The following is a 13142-nucleotide window of genomic DNA, read 5'->3' on the forward strand; positions in this document are numbered from 1 at the left end:
TACCAACTGACTCAAAAAAAAAAAAACTGTACTGGAAGCAAGAAAACTATCATAATAGCCGATCCGAGAATCAGGCAGTCGTCATTCCATACAGGTTGGGAACTGAAACAGTTTCTGTGAATTTTTTCATTTCAAGTTTTTGTAGAAACATGGCCTATCTTTCTATTGAAACTTTTAGGAGAACTTTTTCACTAGTGGCTCGAAGGAACCAAGGATGTCCATAGGTGGGAGAAAAACATTTTTTTAGAAAAAAATGAAGGACAAAGATTGACCATGGTTAAGCAAGTAATAACTAGAGCTTATTACTATACAAAAGTTACAATAATGCAATTACCAAGTCCCATCTCAATTCGTTCTAGACTGACGGTTAGCAGATGAAATCTACAATGAAACTTCGCTCAATATGCAGCTACATCTAGGATTCGCATATCCTGCAACTTCCAGTGAATATTTAGCTATTAAGTCAGATATCTTACAATTGCAACTATATGTGTTGCATACCCAATTCATGGAAGCCCTAAGAGTGTCAACTGGGTTCTCATTTCCTCCTTGTGCTGATTAAGGGGAATACCAATGCGCTCATTCGAGCATGCTGCCCCTCCAACCTTGCTTGAAGTAGCTTCGCTTTCAGAGTGTTCTCCTTTGTGCCTACCAGCTGATGTGCTGGGGATTCAGATATCTCGCATTCCAGGGCCTTGGCAGGATTATTCAGATGCCGTGCTGGACTGCGCACATCGCAAAGATCCCGTAAGGTAGCATATTCATGAAACTGATTTGTCCGGGGCTGGTTTGATTTGTGCCCTAGATATGCATGTTGAGGAGCCACTGATTTGATCTTCAACAGGTCATCACGTAATCGGCGAGAGACTTGGGTCATAACAGTTTCATTCTGCTCGTCTGTGGAGGCAAGGCCAGCATCATTGCGTGAGCTAATTTCTGGTGTTGAAGCAATAAATTGTTGTCGGCCAATGCTAGACCTCACCTTGTCTTTCTTTGAGCAAGTTGGTGCATTTGACATTGGTGAGCCTTCAACAGATACACCATTAGAATATTCCAATCTTCTCATTGGTGAATGCATGGAGCTTATGACCCTCCTTCGAGTGCCTGCAAGATCATGGCTTTTAATGCCACCTCCATGCATGTTCAGTTCAAGGCAATGCAGATCACTGGCAATAGAACTGCCATCGTCATCTTCAGCTAGCCGAGGGGCGCTAGTGGCTCCATTAAGGTGCACAGATTCAAGGGATTGCCGGCAAAAACTTGCATCTCGCTTTTCATTAACAATGTTTAAATTATCATTCTTGGAGTTATCGAACCTTTTAGCATGATGAAGAAAACTCTCAATCTCACTGCTCAGCCGCTCTGTGATTGAGGTTTTTCCTGACAAATCTCCCCTCGTATCAGTCTTTTGTATCTGCATTCGCTCATCAAGCCATGCTTCTGAAATATGAACTACTGACTTATCGAACTTGTGCTCATACTCCTTTACATGCTTTTGCTTCAACATCCTGACTTCCTCCTCGTAGTTTCTAATTCCTTTTGCAAACTCATCACAAAGATCTTCCAACAGGCAGGTTGTCTTCTTCTCTTTCTCCAGAGCCTTGACAGCCTTGCAAAATGCTGATTTCATCTCAGAGAGCTCTCTGCCTAGCTTTCTGTGGAGAGTCTCAGAATGCTTCCTCAGACGTCTCTCATCTTCAAGCTCCTCTTGCACTGAACGAAGGGCTGCTTTGATCTTCTCTTGGTCCTTGTTCCTCCGAGCCATTTTATCTTCAGTGACTTGCCTTGCTAGAGAATCAATTTCGTGGTGATACCTCTGCCTCTCTTGCATAAGTTCTTGAATGCATGCCTGGGCATGATGCAACTCTCGTTTCAATCCCTTCATTGCTGACACATCAGCTGCATGCTGCTCTTCCAAGCTCCAAATTCGATTGAGAACTTTCAATAGCTCTGTTGATGTTTTAAGATCATTACCTGCCTGCCTAAATCTAGCTTTGCAATCCAACGACCGAGCTGGGCTGACAAGATTCACCGTTGTTGCCTGTCAAATGAATGCACAATTTTGAAAATTATGTGATGATTTAAAAGTGTTTCGAGCTGCAGAACTCGAAAACAATAATATGCTTATGATGCGGCAAAACCAGTACAGGATGATAAGATGGATTTATTGCACTTGACAAGCACAATACAGTCCATGAATTCCTATATAGACAAGCCTGAGAGAAGATGGGCATGCCGTCACAACTGGTATTTCTTATTAATGCCCTAAGAAAACCATCAAAGGAAGCCAAGTTTGTAGAGTGAGGAAATGAATACGTACCCCAACTGAGCTAGTGTAACTCGCAGGAGAAAGAGGCTGCCTTGAAGGGCATCTTTCTTCATGTAACTTATCATGCTCCATCACTGAAGTGGCAACATGTGCTCCAAAGCCACCTGAACTCCGTGGCTGAAATGTAAGAAGAATCTTGTGACATCTAGTATATATGGTTTGTAAAACAGCCAAAAAAACATTGCGACAATTCCAAGGAAAATAAATTTCAGAATGATGGCGTCAGGAAACAAAATAAAAGGACAAATCTTCTGTGCCTTCAACTAAAAAGCATTACTGTCTTCAAATAAAATAAGAGGCCAGCAATACTGAATTTGCTCCTGAGGAGCATAAATATTATAATGTGCTTAGTATAAAGCAGATTCAAAGTTTTACTTCTGCTGCGTAACAACAATGCATGATAAATCAGAAAAAGTGAACAAAATATGCTTCACTAAATGATATGTTGGGATCATGGGATCTTACTAGGCTGCATGGTGCATGGCAGAAACATGTGTTCCTCTAGTTCTCAAAGAGCATAAAAATTGGGAACGGAAACAGGTATATAAGAAACTAACAAGAATAAAGGACAGGTTACAAGCTTTTACATGAATCTATGCGATTTTCCCAATCCATCTTTAGATACTTAAAAGTTCCTCTGTTTTGTTAACTGTTACACGCTGTTTCTAATAGAAGCTAGTCCCCCATCCTGGGGAAAATATTAAGGAAACATCATGTACAGGCATGCTAAATACTCCAGGATCATCATGTAGTTTGGTTGTTCCTAGAAATATTATATAGCTTGGTAAAACAGAAGCTAGATTAGGTGAAAGCACTGAAAAGAAAATTTGTCATCATTATAATAGCAAAGAACCCGGAGGATACAAAAGTTGAAAAGTTGATGATGGTTGGTGATGCCATAAGGGATGGAATATTCTTGAAGAAAATGTCAGAAACAATAAAAAGAAAATCACAACCATCAAACATATAATTCTAATACCAGGTACAGGTTCAAATCGAAGCCCAGTCTCCCAGCGGTCCAGCATAGAGATCCTAGTCATGTAGGCAAGTCTTTCAAATAAATCAGACAGATCATCTTTGATCAATATTAGATGTCCTTGGAGGATCTATGTTTTAATATTCTTTATGTTTTACTTAAGCTTGTTGTTTGGGACACTATATAAGCGACCAGCGAAGTTCTAAAGATAATGGAGCTATGCCTCCATCTTCGGAACCACACTAAAACACTTCAAACTGAGTAAAGGAAAAGCATACTCCAAAATTCAGTTGTATTAAATAATAATTTTATAGCTCTTATACTACTTCTCAACAGAAATTCATGATGAAGTTCATTGATGAAGCAACAAAAGCCGGAATAACTACAGTAGCCACCTACAGATCCACCATATGTCCAGTACTCTACCTCATAAGTCAAATAAGTACCAGCAAACACTAAATTGAAAGGGTCGTACAGACAATACTATCACAAAACAAGGATGCAGCTTTTATGGCTGCATTACTTCCTGACCTTGACAACTTAACAAAAGTAGGTGGAGAAGAAATATGTAAAATCCATAGAAGAGTACGCTAAATCTCAGAGGATACTATCCAACTACTATAATTGAAACGGAGAGTGCTTGGTGCTAGATTTTGTGCTTTGAACTGTTCCTGATGAAGAACTGAAGAGAGTGTTTACATTTGCACAGCCTAGGGTCTCCTTACACTTAAAATCGAAAAATGGCAAGAAGCTCATGAAACCGTAAAGGTGATTTAGCCATCTCTGATGTGGTTTTCAGAAAGGAGACTAAACATTAGCGATTTCTCAAAACAGATAATTTTAGCTACTAATATACCAAAGATTTCATATTAAGTGACTAAAAAGGCAGCGTTTTCTGAATAATTTGATGCGAGATCGAATGACGTAATCCAAGACCCAACAAAAGAAAAGATAGAAGGAAAAGCAGGACATGATGCACACATACAGACATCAAGCTGACCACTAACGTCATCAAGTTGACTGGGGGGAATGACGCAGATGGCGAAGTTCTTACCCGATCCGCATCCGCATTCGCCTCGTCGACGGCGGGCACCCTCCGTCCACGGCGGCGGATCCGGCGCCCCGCGCCGGCGACGCGGATGACGTCCTGGATCTCCCACAGGGTGGCGCCCAGCTGCCGCGCCGACGCGACCGGCGCGCCCCGCCTCCCCGCCCCCGCGTCCGCCTCGGCCGCCGCCGCCGACGCTGACTCCTCCAGCCGCGGCGGCGACGGCTCCAGCTTCCAGGACGGCGACGGCGTGGCGTGCCCGGCCTTCCGCCGCGCCCGAGCGCGCGCCTGGGCCGCCGCGAGCCCCCGTCGCAGCGGCTCCTCCTCCGCTTCCACCACCTCCTGCCCCTCCTCCCCGCGGCGGCGGCCCGTACGGGGGGTGCCGTCCGGTTCTTGCGCCTCGCGGCTCGGGCTCCTGGCGGCCGCCTTACCGCAGGCCTCGAGCCTTGCCTCCCCGCCGTCGGCGCGGCATTTCAGGAGCGCTGCTGCTACAGCGGCCGCGGCAGCATGCGGCGGCTCCACCTCCATGGACAGCTGCCGCTGCGCAGCTGCTGTGCCTTCGCGATCTTGGGCGGTGTCCCCCCGCTTTCCCTGCGGCCCTGCTCTGCGTCTCTTCCCCCCTTTCTCTTATCTGACCGGCTCTATGGAGCCATCATGCTCGATTGCTCTGCTCCCGCAGCTTCCTTGGCTCCTGCGGTCTCGCTATGCACAGTGCGAATCTGCGTGCGCTCAGTGCAGCTGCAGAGAGATGCGTGTTGATGGGGGAAGAGAGGGAGAGATGCGACTTGTGACTTTGTGAGCAGGGTGGCAACTGCTAAGCTGGGCCGAGAAGCGGACTAGTCAGGGCCCTGTTTATTGCAAGTAGCCCTACTCGTGGTACGAGAAAATCTTACCGGTATGAAGCACTGAACGAAATTTATTTAGAAAATCTTTTCACATGTGGGTGAAATTTTTCACGATGAACCTAATAATAGTAATTAATTCGTGATTGGCTATAGTGATGCTATAGTAACTATCATCTACTTTTTACGGTCAAAGACCTCATTAGATTCGTCTCGCGAAGTAGCGAAGAGATTGTAAAGTTAATTTTATAAAATATCTTTATTTAATACATCTAATTATTAATCAAAATTTGCTACATTAGCTTGCGCTACACCAACCAAACACGGCCCAGAGAACAAAAGAGAGAGGGAATCGTGCTGCGTGATGAGCACGGAGCACGTGCTGCGTCCATACAGACATACCGTATACCGCGCTCCTTATTTTCTACTTGTTTTTTTTAAGAAAAGTTTCTGACCTCTGCAATGCAACCGTATATAGCCAATTCTTACATCAATCTCAGCTTTGAAGCTGATCACAAATAATAAGTAAAAGTGTACACCAACTAATCTCTATCTCTACTATTAAAAAGGGAGTAAGTAAGACTTTTTTTCGTTCTATCCGTCTCCCAATCCATCGTTTCGTCCGTCCACCCATCCGCCCTCCGTATCGCCTTTTTTCCTTTCTTTCTTCTTTTTCTCATATCATCCGCGCACGTCACGCCTTTCTTCCTTTATTTCCCCTTTTTCGTATCGGCCAAACCCTGGACTGGGTCGAGCCGCACCTGCACGTCGATTGCGCCGCCACTGTCGCCGATGTCCGGCGTCCCACCAGGTTTCGTGACGCCGCTCCATCACTGGCTATGCTGGACGCCGCACGGCCAACATCGCCGGCGTTCAACTCGATTGTGATCCTGAAGCCTAGGTCGCGCCGCACGTGGATCGCGCCGCCATGGTCACCGCACGTGTTGCCGGGGCACCTGCAACGTTGGCGGCGGCGGATCTGCTCCCTGGAATGTTGCGCGCCGCACACCTGTAACGTCGGCGGCGGCCGGTCTGCTCGTCGGCTGCCGGACCGCTCCCTCTAACGCTGCGGGCGTCGGCTCTGGCGCACCGGCAACTAGGGGTGGTAATGGGCCATGACCCTAGTGGCCTTTTCACAGCCCAACAAGATCCTTAAATTATTTAGTTTAAAATTATATAAGATTAGAGCCGTCCGGCTTTTATATTTTCTAGTTCAAAATTTTAGACCCTTTATCACCCATACCTGCAAACGTTGGCGGCGGCAGTCTGGTCATCGGCTGCCGTCCCTGCAACGTTGCGGGCGTCGGCATCGACGATCGGTCTCCATCGCCCATCGCCCCATCGGCATCATCCTCCCTGCAACGAACAGACTCGGGGCGCTCTGCTCCCGCATCTGATATCTGGAGATACGAGTGGAATGGTTAGTTATTCCACGTCAATAAAACAGGTGTTGTGTTTAGTTCCGCGAAAAATTTTCAAATTTTTTCACTGATGCACATCACATCGAATCTTACGATACATATATGGATTAAATGTAGTTAAAAAATATAATCAATTGCACAGTTTGGTTGTAAATGACGAGACGAATCTTTTAAGACTAATTACTCAATGGTTGAACAATAGTTGCCAAATAAAACCGAAACGTGCTACAACAACTTTTTCGCGAACTTTTCGCAAACTAAACACACCCATGGTTTCTAGCTTGCAGTGCAATGAAGCTTCTTTCCTGGTGTTTCTATCTTGATATATACTTATGTCTTCTCTTGCTCTTCTGAAAGTTTACACTACAAGACTACAAAATACCTGTTCTATCACTGATAAATGTTGACCTTTACCAGTAAGATGTGTACTTGCTCAATTTAAATTTATGGAATATGAAACTAATGAATAGCTAGCATAATTCTAAAATTTTCTAATGGGCAGCTGTTCGAGTCTAAAATCAATGTGTTCTTTTTTTCATAATATAATTTTTCGGATGGTGATAGTAGTATTCTACACAATCATCATCTCGTGGCTTCTGTTAATGGTAATGAGTAATGTGATGAAAATCCTTTTAGGCTTACTGATATTAGTATAGAATAGATGTTTGGGGGTTTCCTGCTAAAGTGCAAATTTGTTCCTCAAAAGAAAAGGAATATGATATGATGTGCTCAGAAATGCGTGAATTTGGTTGGTCGGACGTTATATAGCCTGCAAGTGCCAAGTTTTCATAGAAGAAGGTATAAAGATGCTGTTAGTGATTTGTATTTCTTGGTTTAGGGATCCGGATGATGTATCTTTCTTCATGATATCTTTAAATATATGATTATTCAGGTTTATATATGCTGCTACCTTTACGTGATCAAATAACTTGACAGCAAAGCAAGGAGCTGTAACCACAACATCTTGTATCTCGAAATCAAAGCATTTTGCTGCTGGAACAGAAAAGGGAATAGTAATAGTAAGTAATCTATTCTGTTGTTTGTACAAAACACCCTCCGCTACCGTGGTCGCCACACGTCGATCGCACCACCGCCCCCGCCGACTTCCGGGCCGGGATCGCACGTCCATCGCGACGCCGCTCCATCTATCCCCGCATTCCACGGCGGCGTCCCTCGCCCCGTCACCGGCCGGCTGTGTTGGGTGCCGCACGGCCAACATCGCCGGCGTTCAGGTCGATTTTAGGTGAGTCCTCGCGCATGATTTTCACTTTTTGTGACTCTCAGCTTTGGTCTAAAGATTCTGTGCGTCAGTTTGGGTGAGTCCGCCCTGCACCGTGTTACGGCGATTTGGGGTTAGCTGTTGTAGATAGATCTAAATCACCATTTCATGGTGAAGAGGGATTAACCGTTTATTTCTGATGCTTCCGTAATCAGCTTTTCATATAGCCACGGAAGATGCATTGGTGGCTGAAATCAAGACGTTGGTAGTAGCACCATCTGATTCAGAAGCATGGTGCCATTTGTTATATACCCAAGAATTTAGTGCCATGGTGTCGAGGCTTAGTGCTTCCATTTATAAACAAGGGACTGATTCTTATCGTGTGTCTAAGGCCCTGTTTAGATCACATCCCATAAATCTCGTAAACGAAAAAAAAACGTCACATCGAATGTTTCGACACATGAATAGAGTACTAAATGAAATCTATTTACAAAACTTTTTGCATGGTAATATTTTGCAAAAAGTTTTGTAAATAGATTTCATTTAGTACTTTAAATTAGCAAGATTCCAACGCAAAAAAAAATTTGTGCCGAAACTAAACACGGCCTAATTATCATTGGTTTAGTTCAGTCCTAATAGTCTGCAGTCTCCACCGGTGAGTCGTGTGAAATTTGATTTGGCCAAAAATTGGCTTGGTTTGCTAATGTAATCTCCCTTCCTTTTGTTTGCTAGCTTGGCTTCAGCTTCTCTCAGTTTCTTTTTCAATATAATAGAAAAAAGTGATGAAAAATAGACTTGTATTCATCATTGATGTCAAATAGGTGGCTCTTGATTATATTTGCTGTATTGGATTGTCTTTTTTAAATTTTTGGTCACTGGAAAGTGATTCTTTGAAGAATATGGATTGTTTGTGATTTATTTGTTGTCCACCTAATTCAATTTTTTGTAAAGTTAGTAAGGAATCTTTTAATATTTCCTACCGTGTTAAAAAAAATTTCAGCTCCCGTAGCAACGCACGGGAACAAACCTAGTTAAAAACAAATTCTCTTATTGCTTCTCCATCCATTTTTTGGCAAAAATATCCAAAGCAATGACCTCTAACGCTTTGCTTGCCAAACGGACATTCTCCCTTGATTTCTCAGGTTGCACTAGGGACCAAAATCGTCCTTTGAAAATAACGTGCACAAAAGAGATAACATGTTTTTTTCTCAAAAATCAAATCATTATGTGTACACCAAATATCCCAAATAAGAGCAATAGCCCCTACAAAAATCAATAATCTATCTTTCTTGTTTATGCCGGTTAACCAATGTCCAAGCATATGAGATATTGATTTAGGTGGGGTTAACCCAGTAGCCATGGGAACAATACGTCAAATAATTTTAGCATGTTGACAATCAAAAAATATGTGCTTAATTGTTTCATTGCATCACAGAAGTAATATTTTTAACTCTCGGTCCAATTCTTTTTTGCTAAATTATCCTTGGTCACCTTGCTGGAGGTACCAAATGAAAATTTTGATTTTTAGCAGAATCTTGAGCTTCCAAATAAATTTATTTTGAAATGGGGTACCTTGATTTATTAGGAATTCATACATAGACCGAACTGTGGAATGACCGTGTCTATGTAAGTTCCAGGTAAAAGTATCCCTTCCATTCGAAAGCTGTTGACCGGATATTTTAGCTACTAGATTGTGCCAAGCAATCAATTTATCCCCAACTAGAGCTCTTCAAAAAGAGACATTCAGTGGCGTTTGATGTATCACATTCACTACTGTATCATGCGGATAATGGACAATATTATATAAGTTGGGGAATTGATCCTTTAGGGGTTTAGTATCAACCCAAGTGTCCTCCCAAAATCTAATTTGTGACCCATCTTTTATCTTAAAGGTCCCACATCCCATAAAATCTTCCCTGACCTTTAATAGACCTTTCCAAAAATGTGAGTCACCAGGTCTAATATGAACATGAGACAAACATTTTGAACTCAAATATTTATTTCTAAGTAAAGTAGGTACCTTCCTCATTTAATAATCTGAATAACCATTTACTAAGAAGGCATTTGTGTCGAATCCATAGATTTGTTATTCCCAAACCTCCTTGATCTTTAGGACGACAGATGATATCTCACTTAGCTAGGCGATAACTTCTTTTATCATTATTACCTTGCCAAAAGAATCTAGACCTATAAAAGTCCAATCTTTTGTGCATACCTTTTGGGATTTCGAAGAAAGACATCATGCCCAATTATTATACTAGTAAAGTACAAAAAGAAATCACACGTTGAGAAAGAAATGCAAATTTTTGATACCCAATGCCAATCCATAAAGCCCGCTCTAAATTTGTTCAAAGGTATTGGAGCAAGCAACAGAATGATGAGTGGAGGAGAGAGTAGGACCGCGGGGGAGAAGCGGCCCGTAAGTTTATAGCCGATTTCGATACAACAATTAAAAAATTTAGTGCGAGAGATAAATAGAATATATTAATGGTTAAGAGCTAACTACTCTACAAGTAGATTGAGAGATGAGTTGCAAAGATCAGTGTGCAAGAAAATAAAATGATTTTGTAGTAACAGAACACCTGGCTCCATTTCATCTTCAACCTCTGACATTTTATCCTCCAAATGCTCTCTCTCCCCGCGTCGATGAGCCTTTTTTTCTTTTGATAATTGCTGATGTACCAATTTACCACACGATTCCGTGTCTATCCCTCATGCACGTGCACTACCCTGCTCCGACTCTCAAAACAGCCACTGCACTCCACCAACTTCACTCCACTCCACCACTTGTAGTCCAATATGTTTGGATATTCTGTGGCTCCACTCCACAATTCTAAAAGGCCAGCCCAACTCTTTCTACACCGCCAGCCCAGAAGATATCCGAACAGCCCAACTAGGCCCAGGTTGGCCCAGCCGCCTCTCACTCACTTCCACGTGGGTCCCTGTGTCAGTTTCTTCTTCCTACTCATTTTCTATCCTAATCTGGACTGGAATTGGACCGAGCTTCGTTACGAGGCCAGGCGATGGCAGGGCATGCTGCCTCCCCGTCCTCTTCCTCGGAGGCAGCCGACTTGTAACACCCCATGTGTTAATTCATGCATTAATCACTAATCATGAGCAAATACTCGATCATTAGCATTAATTTGTATGCTAAGTGCATTTCAATCATAGCTGATCTTAATCATGGTTTTCTCCCAAATCCAAAGCTCGAATCAATTTTTGCCCAACATCAAAGTTGTAGATCTTTGCTCTCTCTAAAACTTTTGTTTTAACCAAATTTCAAGTTCCAATATATAATTTGGAGCTTTCTCTAGTCAAAATCGAGTCAAATTTGGGTAAAAGGAGAAAAAAAATTATATTTTGTCTGTTGTTTTGATATAAAATATAAAAAGAAAAATTATTAGAATTCTTTTACCAAATATTTTTGGATGCTCGAAGGTTTATAAATGGCCACCATATAGGTACCATAGTAGTCGTCTTTTTCTTCTCCCTATGACTACTGGACCCCACTAGTCACCATGGCCACATGTCATCCCCTCTCTCCTCCCCTGCCCATCTCTCTCCAGAAGTCTCCACATGCTGGCCAGCTCTTTTCTCCTTCTCCCGTTGATGTTTCTTCACCCAGAAGCAAACTAGCACTTGCTTTCTATTTTCCATCGCAAACCAAGCGCCCGTGTGAGCCAACAGCAAGCCAAGCACCCGTGTGAGCCACCCCGTGACTCTCTCCTGCTCCGCCGACCTCCCTGCCCCTGCTCCCCTGCTCGCGCGTGCGGGGAGGCGCAGCGCCGCCGCGGCTGCCATGGCTGGGCCATACCGCGCGCCGTCGGCCGCCTGCGGCAGGCCTGCAGCCGCGCTGAGCCCCCAAACGGATTTGCCCCGACGCGTTGGTGCTCCCCGGCCCGATCCCGCCGCCTAGACCTCACCGGTGCGCCACCGCCGCCGCTAGCCACCACCGCCGGCCGCCGGAGCCCGTGGCCCCGCCTCCTCCGGCCATCCCGACCCCAACCGCGACCACCAGAAGGTAGCCCTCGAGTCCCTCTAGCTTTCCCCCAACTTCCCCCACGCCTCCCGCGAGCGAGCTCGCCGGAATCCGGCCGGCAAGCGCCGCCCCTTCCCTGTTTTTGCGACCAGGGACCCCAGACAGCAATAGAGACAAATTCAGGGGGCTAAGTGCACATCTATAGACTTAGATGAATAGTATCACGCTGGATCTTTTTGAAATTTTTGGCTGAAACTTTGGAAAATCGTAGTAAATCATAGAAAAAACAGAAAAATGCAAACTAAAATTTGTTGGGTTCCTTGTTCTAAGATCAACAACTTTTATTACAGGTTGATCTTCAATTTCTAAATAAGTTTTGCTTCAATTTAAATGTTAGTTTAAGTGGTTGCAAGATTTGAAAATACATAGTAAATAGAAGAAAAATGGAAAAAATGTTAAATCAGTTGGGTTAGCTTTGTTTTGACATGTAGAACTTAGGAAAAATGTTTAAGATTCTGTTTGTTTAATGTTTTTATGATGTGATGATTTAATCATGAGTAATGCTTGTTTTAGCTTGTTTGTTTAATATCTGCAGTTCTGGAAGTCGAAAAATTATGAAATTTATGCAGTATTTTACTCTTTGCATGTTTAGTTCTTGGTAAAAATTTCATGTCCAGAAGCTATGTGCATGCTTGTAGATATTTATTTGTTCAGTTTGTCTTGTTAAGGCCAAAATAAATACTTTTGGTTATCAATAAATATTGGCAAAATATTGTTGCATGCCTTATCAATAGTTCTTCATGCCGGTAAATTTTGGTTAAAAGTTTTAAGGCTGCAAGTCATGTTTCTGCTTTTGTTTAGTTACTAGCCATAGCTTTTCTGTTATAATAGTTGCTAGGCAATGCTTTCCAATAGGTTTAATTTCAGTAACTCATGTTGACCTGGCATAAGTTTTGTTAAATCTTTTAAAGGCTAGATGTGGGTTAGTTTTGTATCATTTGGTTCCATGTATCTTTTATTTAAAAGGGAAAATTCGATTCATGCCACCACAACTCCGTGAAATTGGGTGTCATGTTGAAAATCATGCCACTCAATGACATGATTTTCAACATGAGATCCAATTTCAAGAAATTGGAGTGGCATGGATCCAACTGACCCTTTATTTAAATAAATCATTTTAATTGCTCCTGATTGCCTTATATCTTTGCTATATCTTTTCCCAAGTAAGTTTAGTAACGCTTATGTTGGAAACACTTCAGGCTAAATTTAAGTTGAATGATCTATCAAACGCTGAACCGTTTCCCTTTTAAACCTGTTGTTGTGTTTTT

General features: G+C 42.9%; 1 protein-coding gene across 1 annotated transcript; it reads right to left on the bottom strand.

Moving 5' to 3' along the window:
* Window positions 1–277: 277 nt before the first annotated feature.
* Window positions 278–5158, bottom strand: LOC120703617. Its single transcript, XM_039987761.1, has 3 exons — window positions 4360–5158; window positions 2321–2446; window positions 278–2041 (listed from the first exon to the last, which is right to left on the bottom strand). The coding sequence occupies exons 1-3, from the start codon at window positions 4879–4881 to the stop codon at window positions 539–541; spliced, it is 2151 nt and encodes a 716-aa protein (XP_039843695.1). The 5' UTR covers window positions 4882–5158; the 3' UTR covers window positions 278–538.
* Between the last annotated feature and the right edge of the window lie 7984 nt (window positions 5159–13142).

This window comes from Panicum virgatum, chromosome 4K (genome assembly GCF_016808335.1).
Source record: "Panicum virgatum strain AP13 chromosome 4K, P.virgatum_v5, whole genome shotgun sequence".
Classification (NCBI taxonomy): domain Eukaryota; kingdom Viridiplantae; phylum Streptophyta; class Magnoliopsida; order Poales; family Poaceae; genus Panicum; species Panicum virgatum.

Coding starts and splice junctions, on each gene's coding strand:
- LOC120703617 (XM_039987761.1), bottom strand. CDS start 4,881: ATGGAGGTGGAGCCGCCGCATGCTGCCGCGGCCGCTGTAGCAGCAGCG. Junction 2,447..4,359: donor CGAATGCGGATGCGGATCGG/GTAAGAACTTCG, acceptor CTTACATTTCAG/CCACGGAGTTCAGGTGGCTT. Junction 2,042..2,320: donor GTTACACTAGCTCAGTTGGG/GTACGTATTCAT, acceptor TTCATTTGACAG/GCAACAACGGTGAATCTTGT.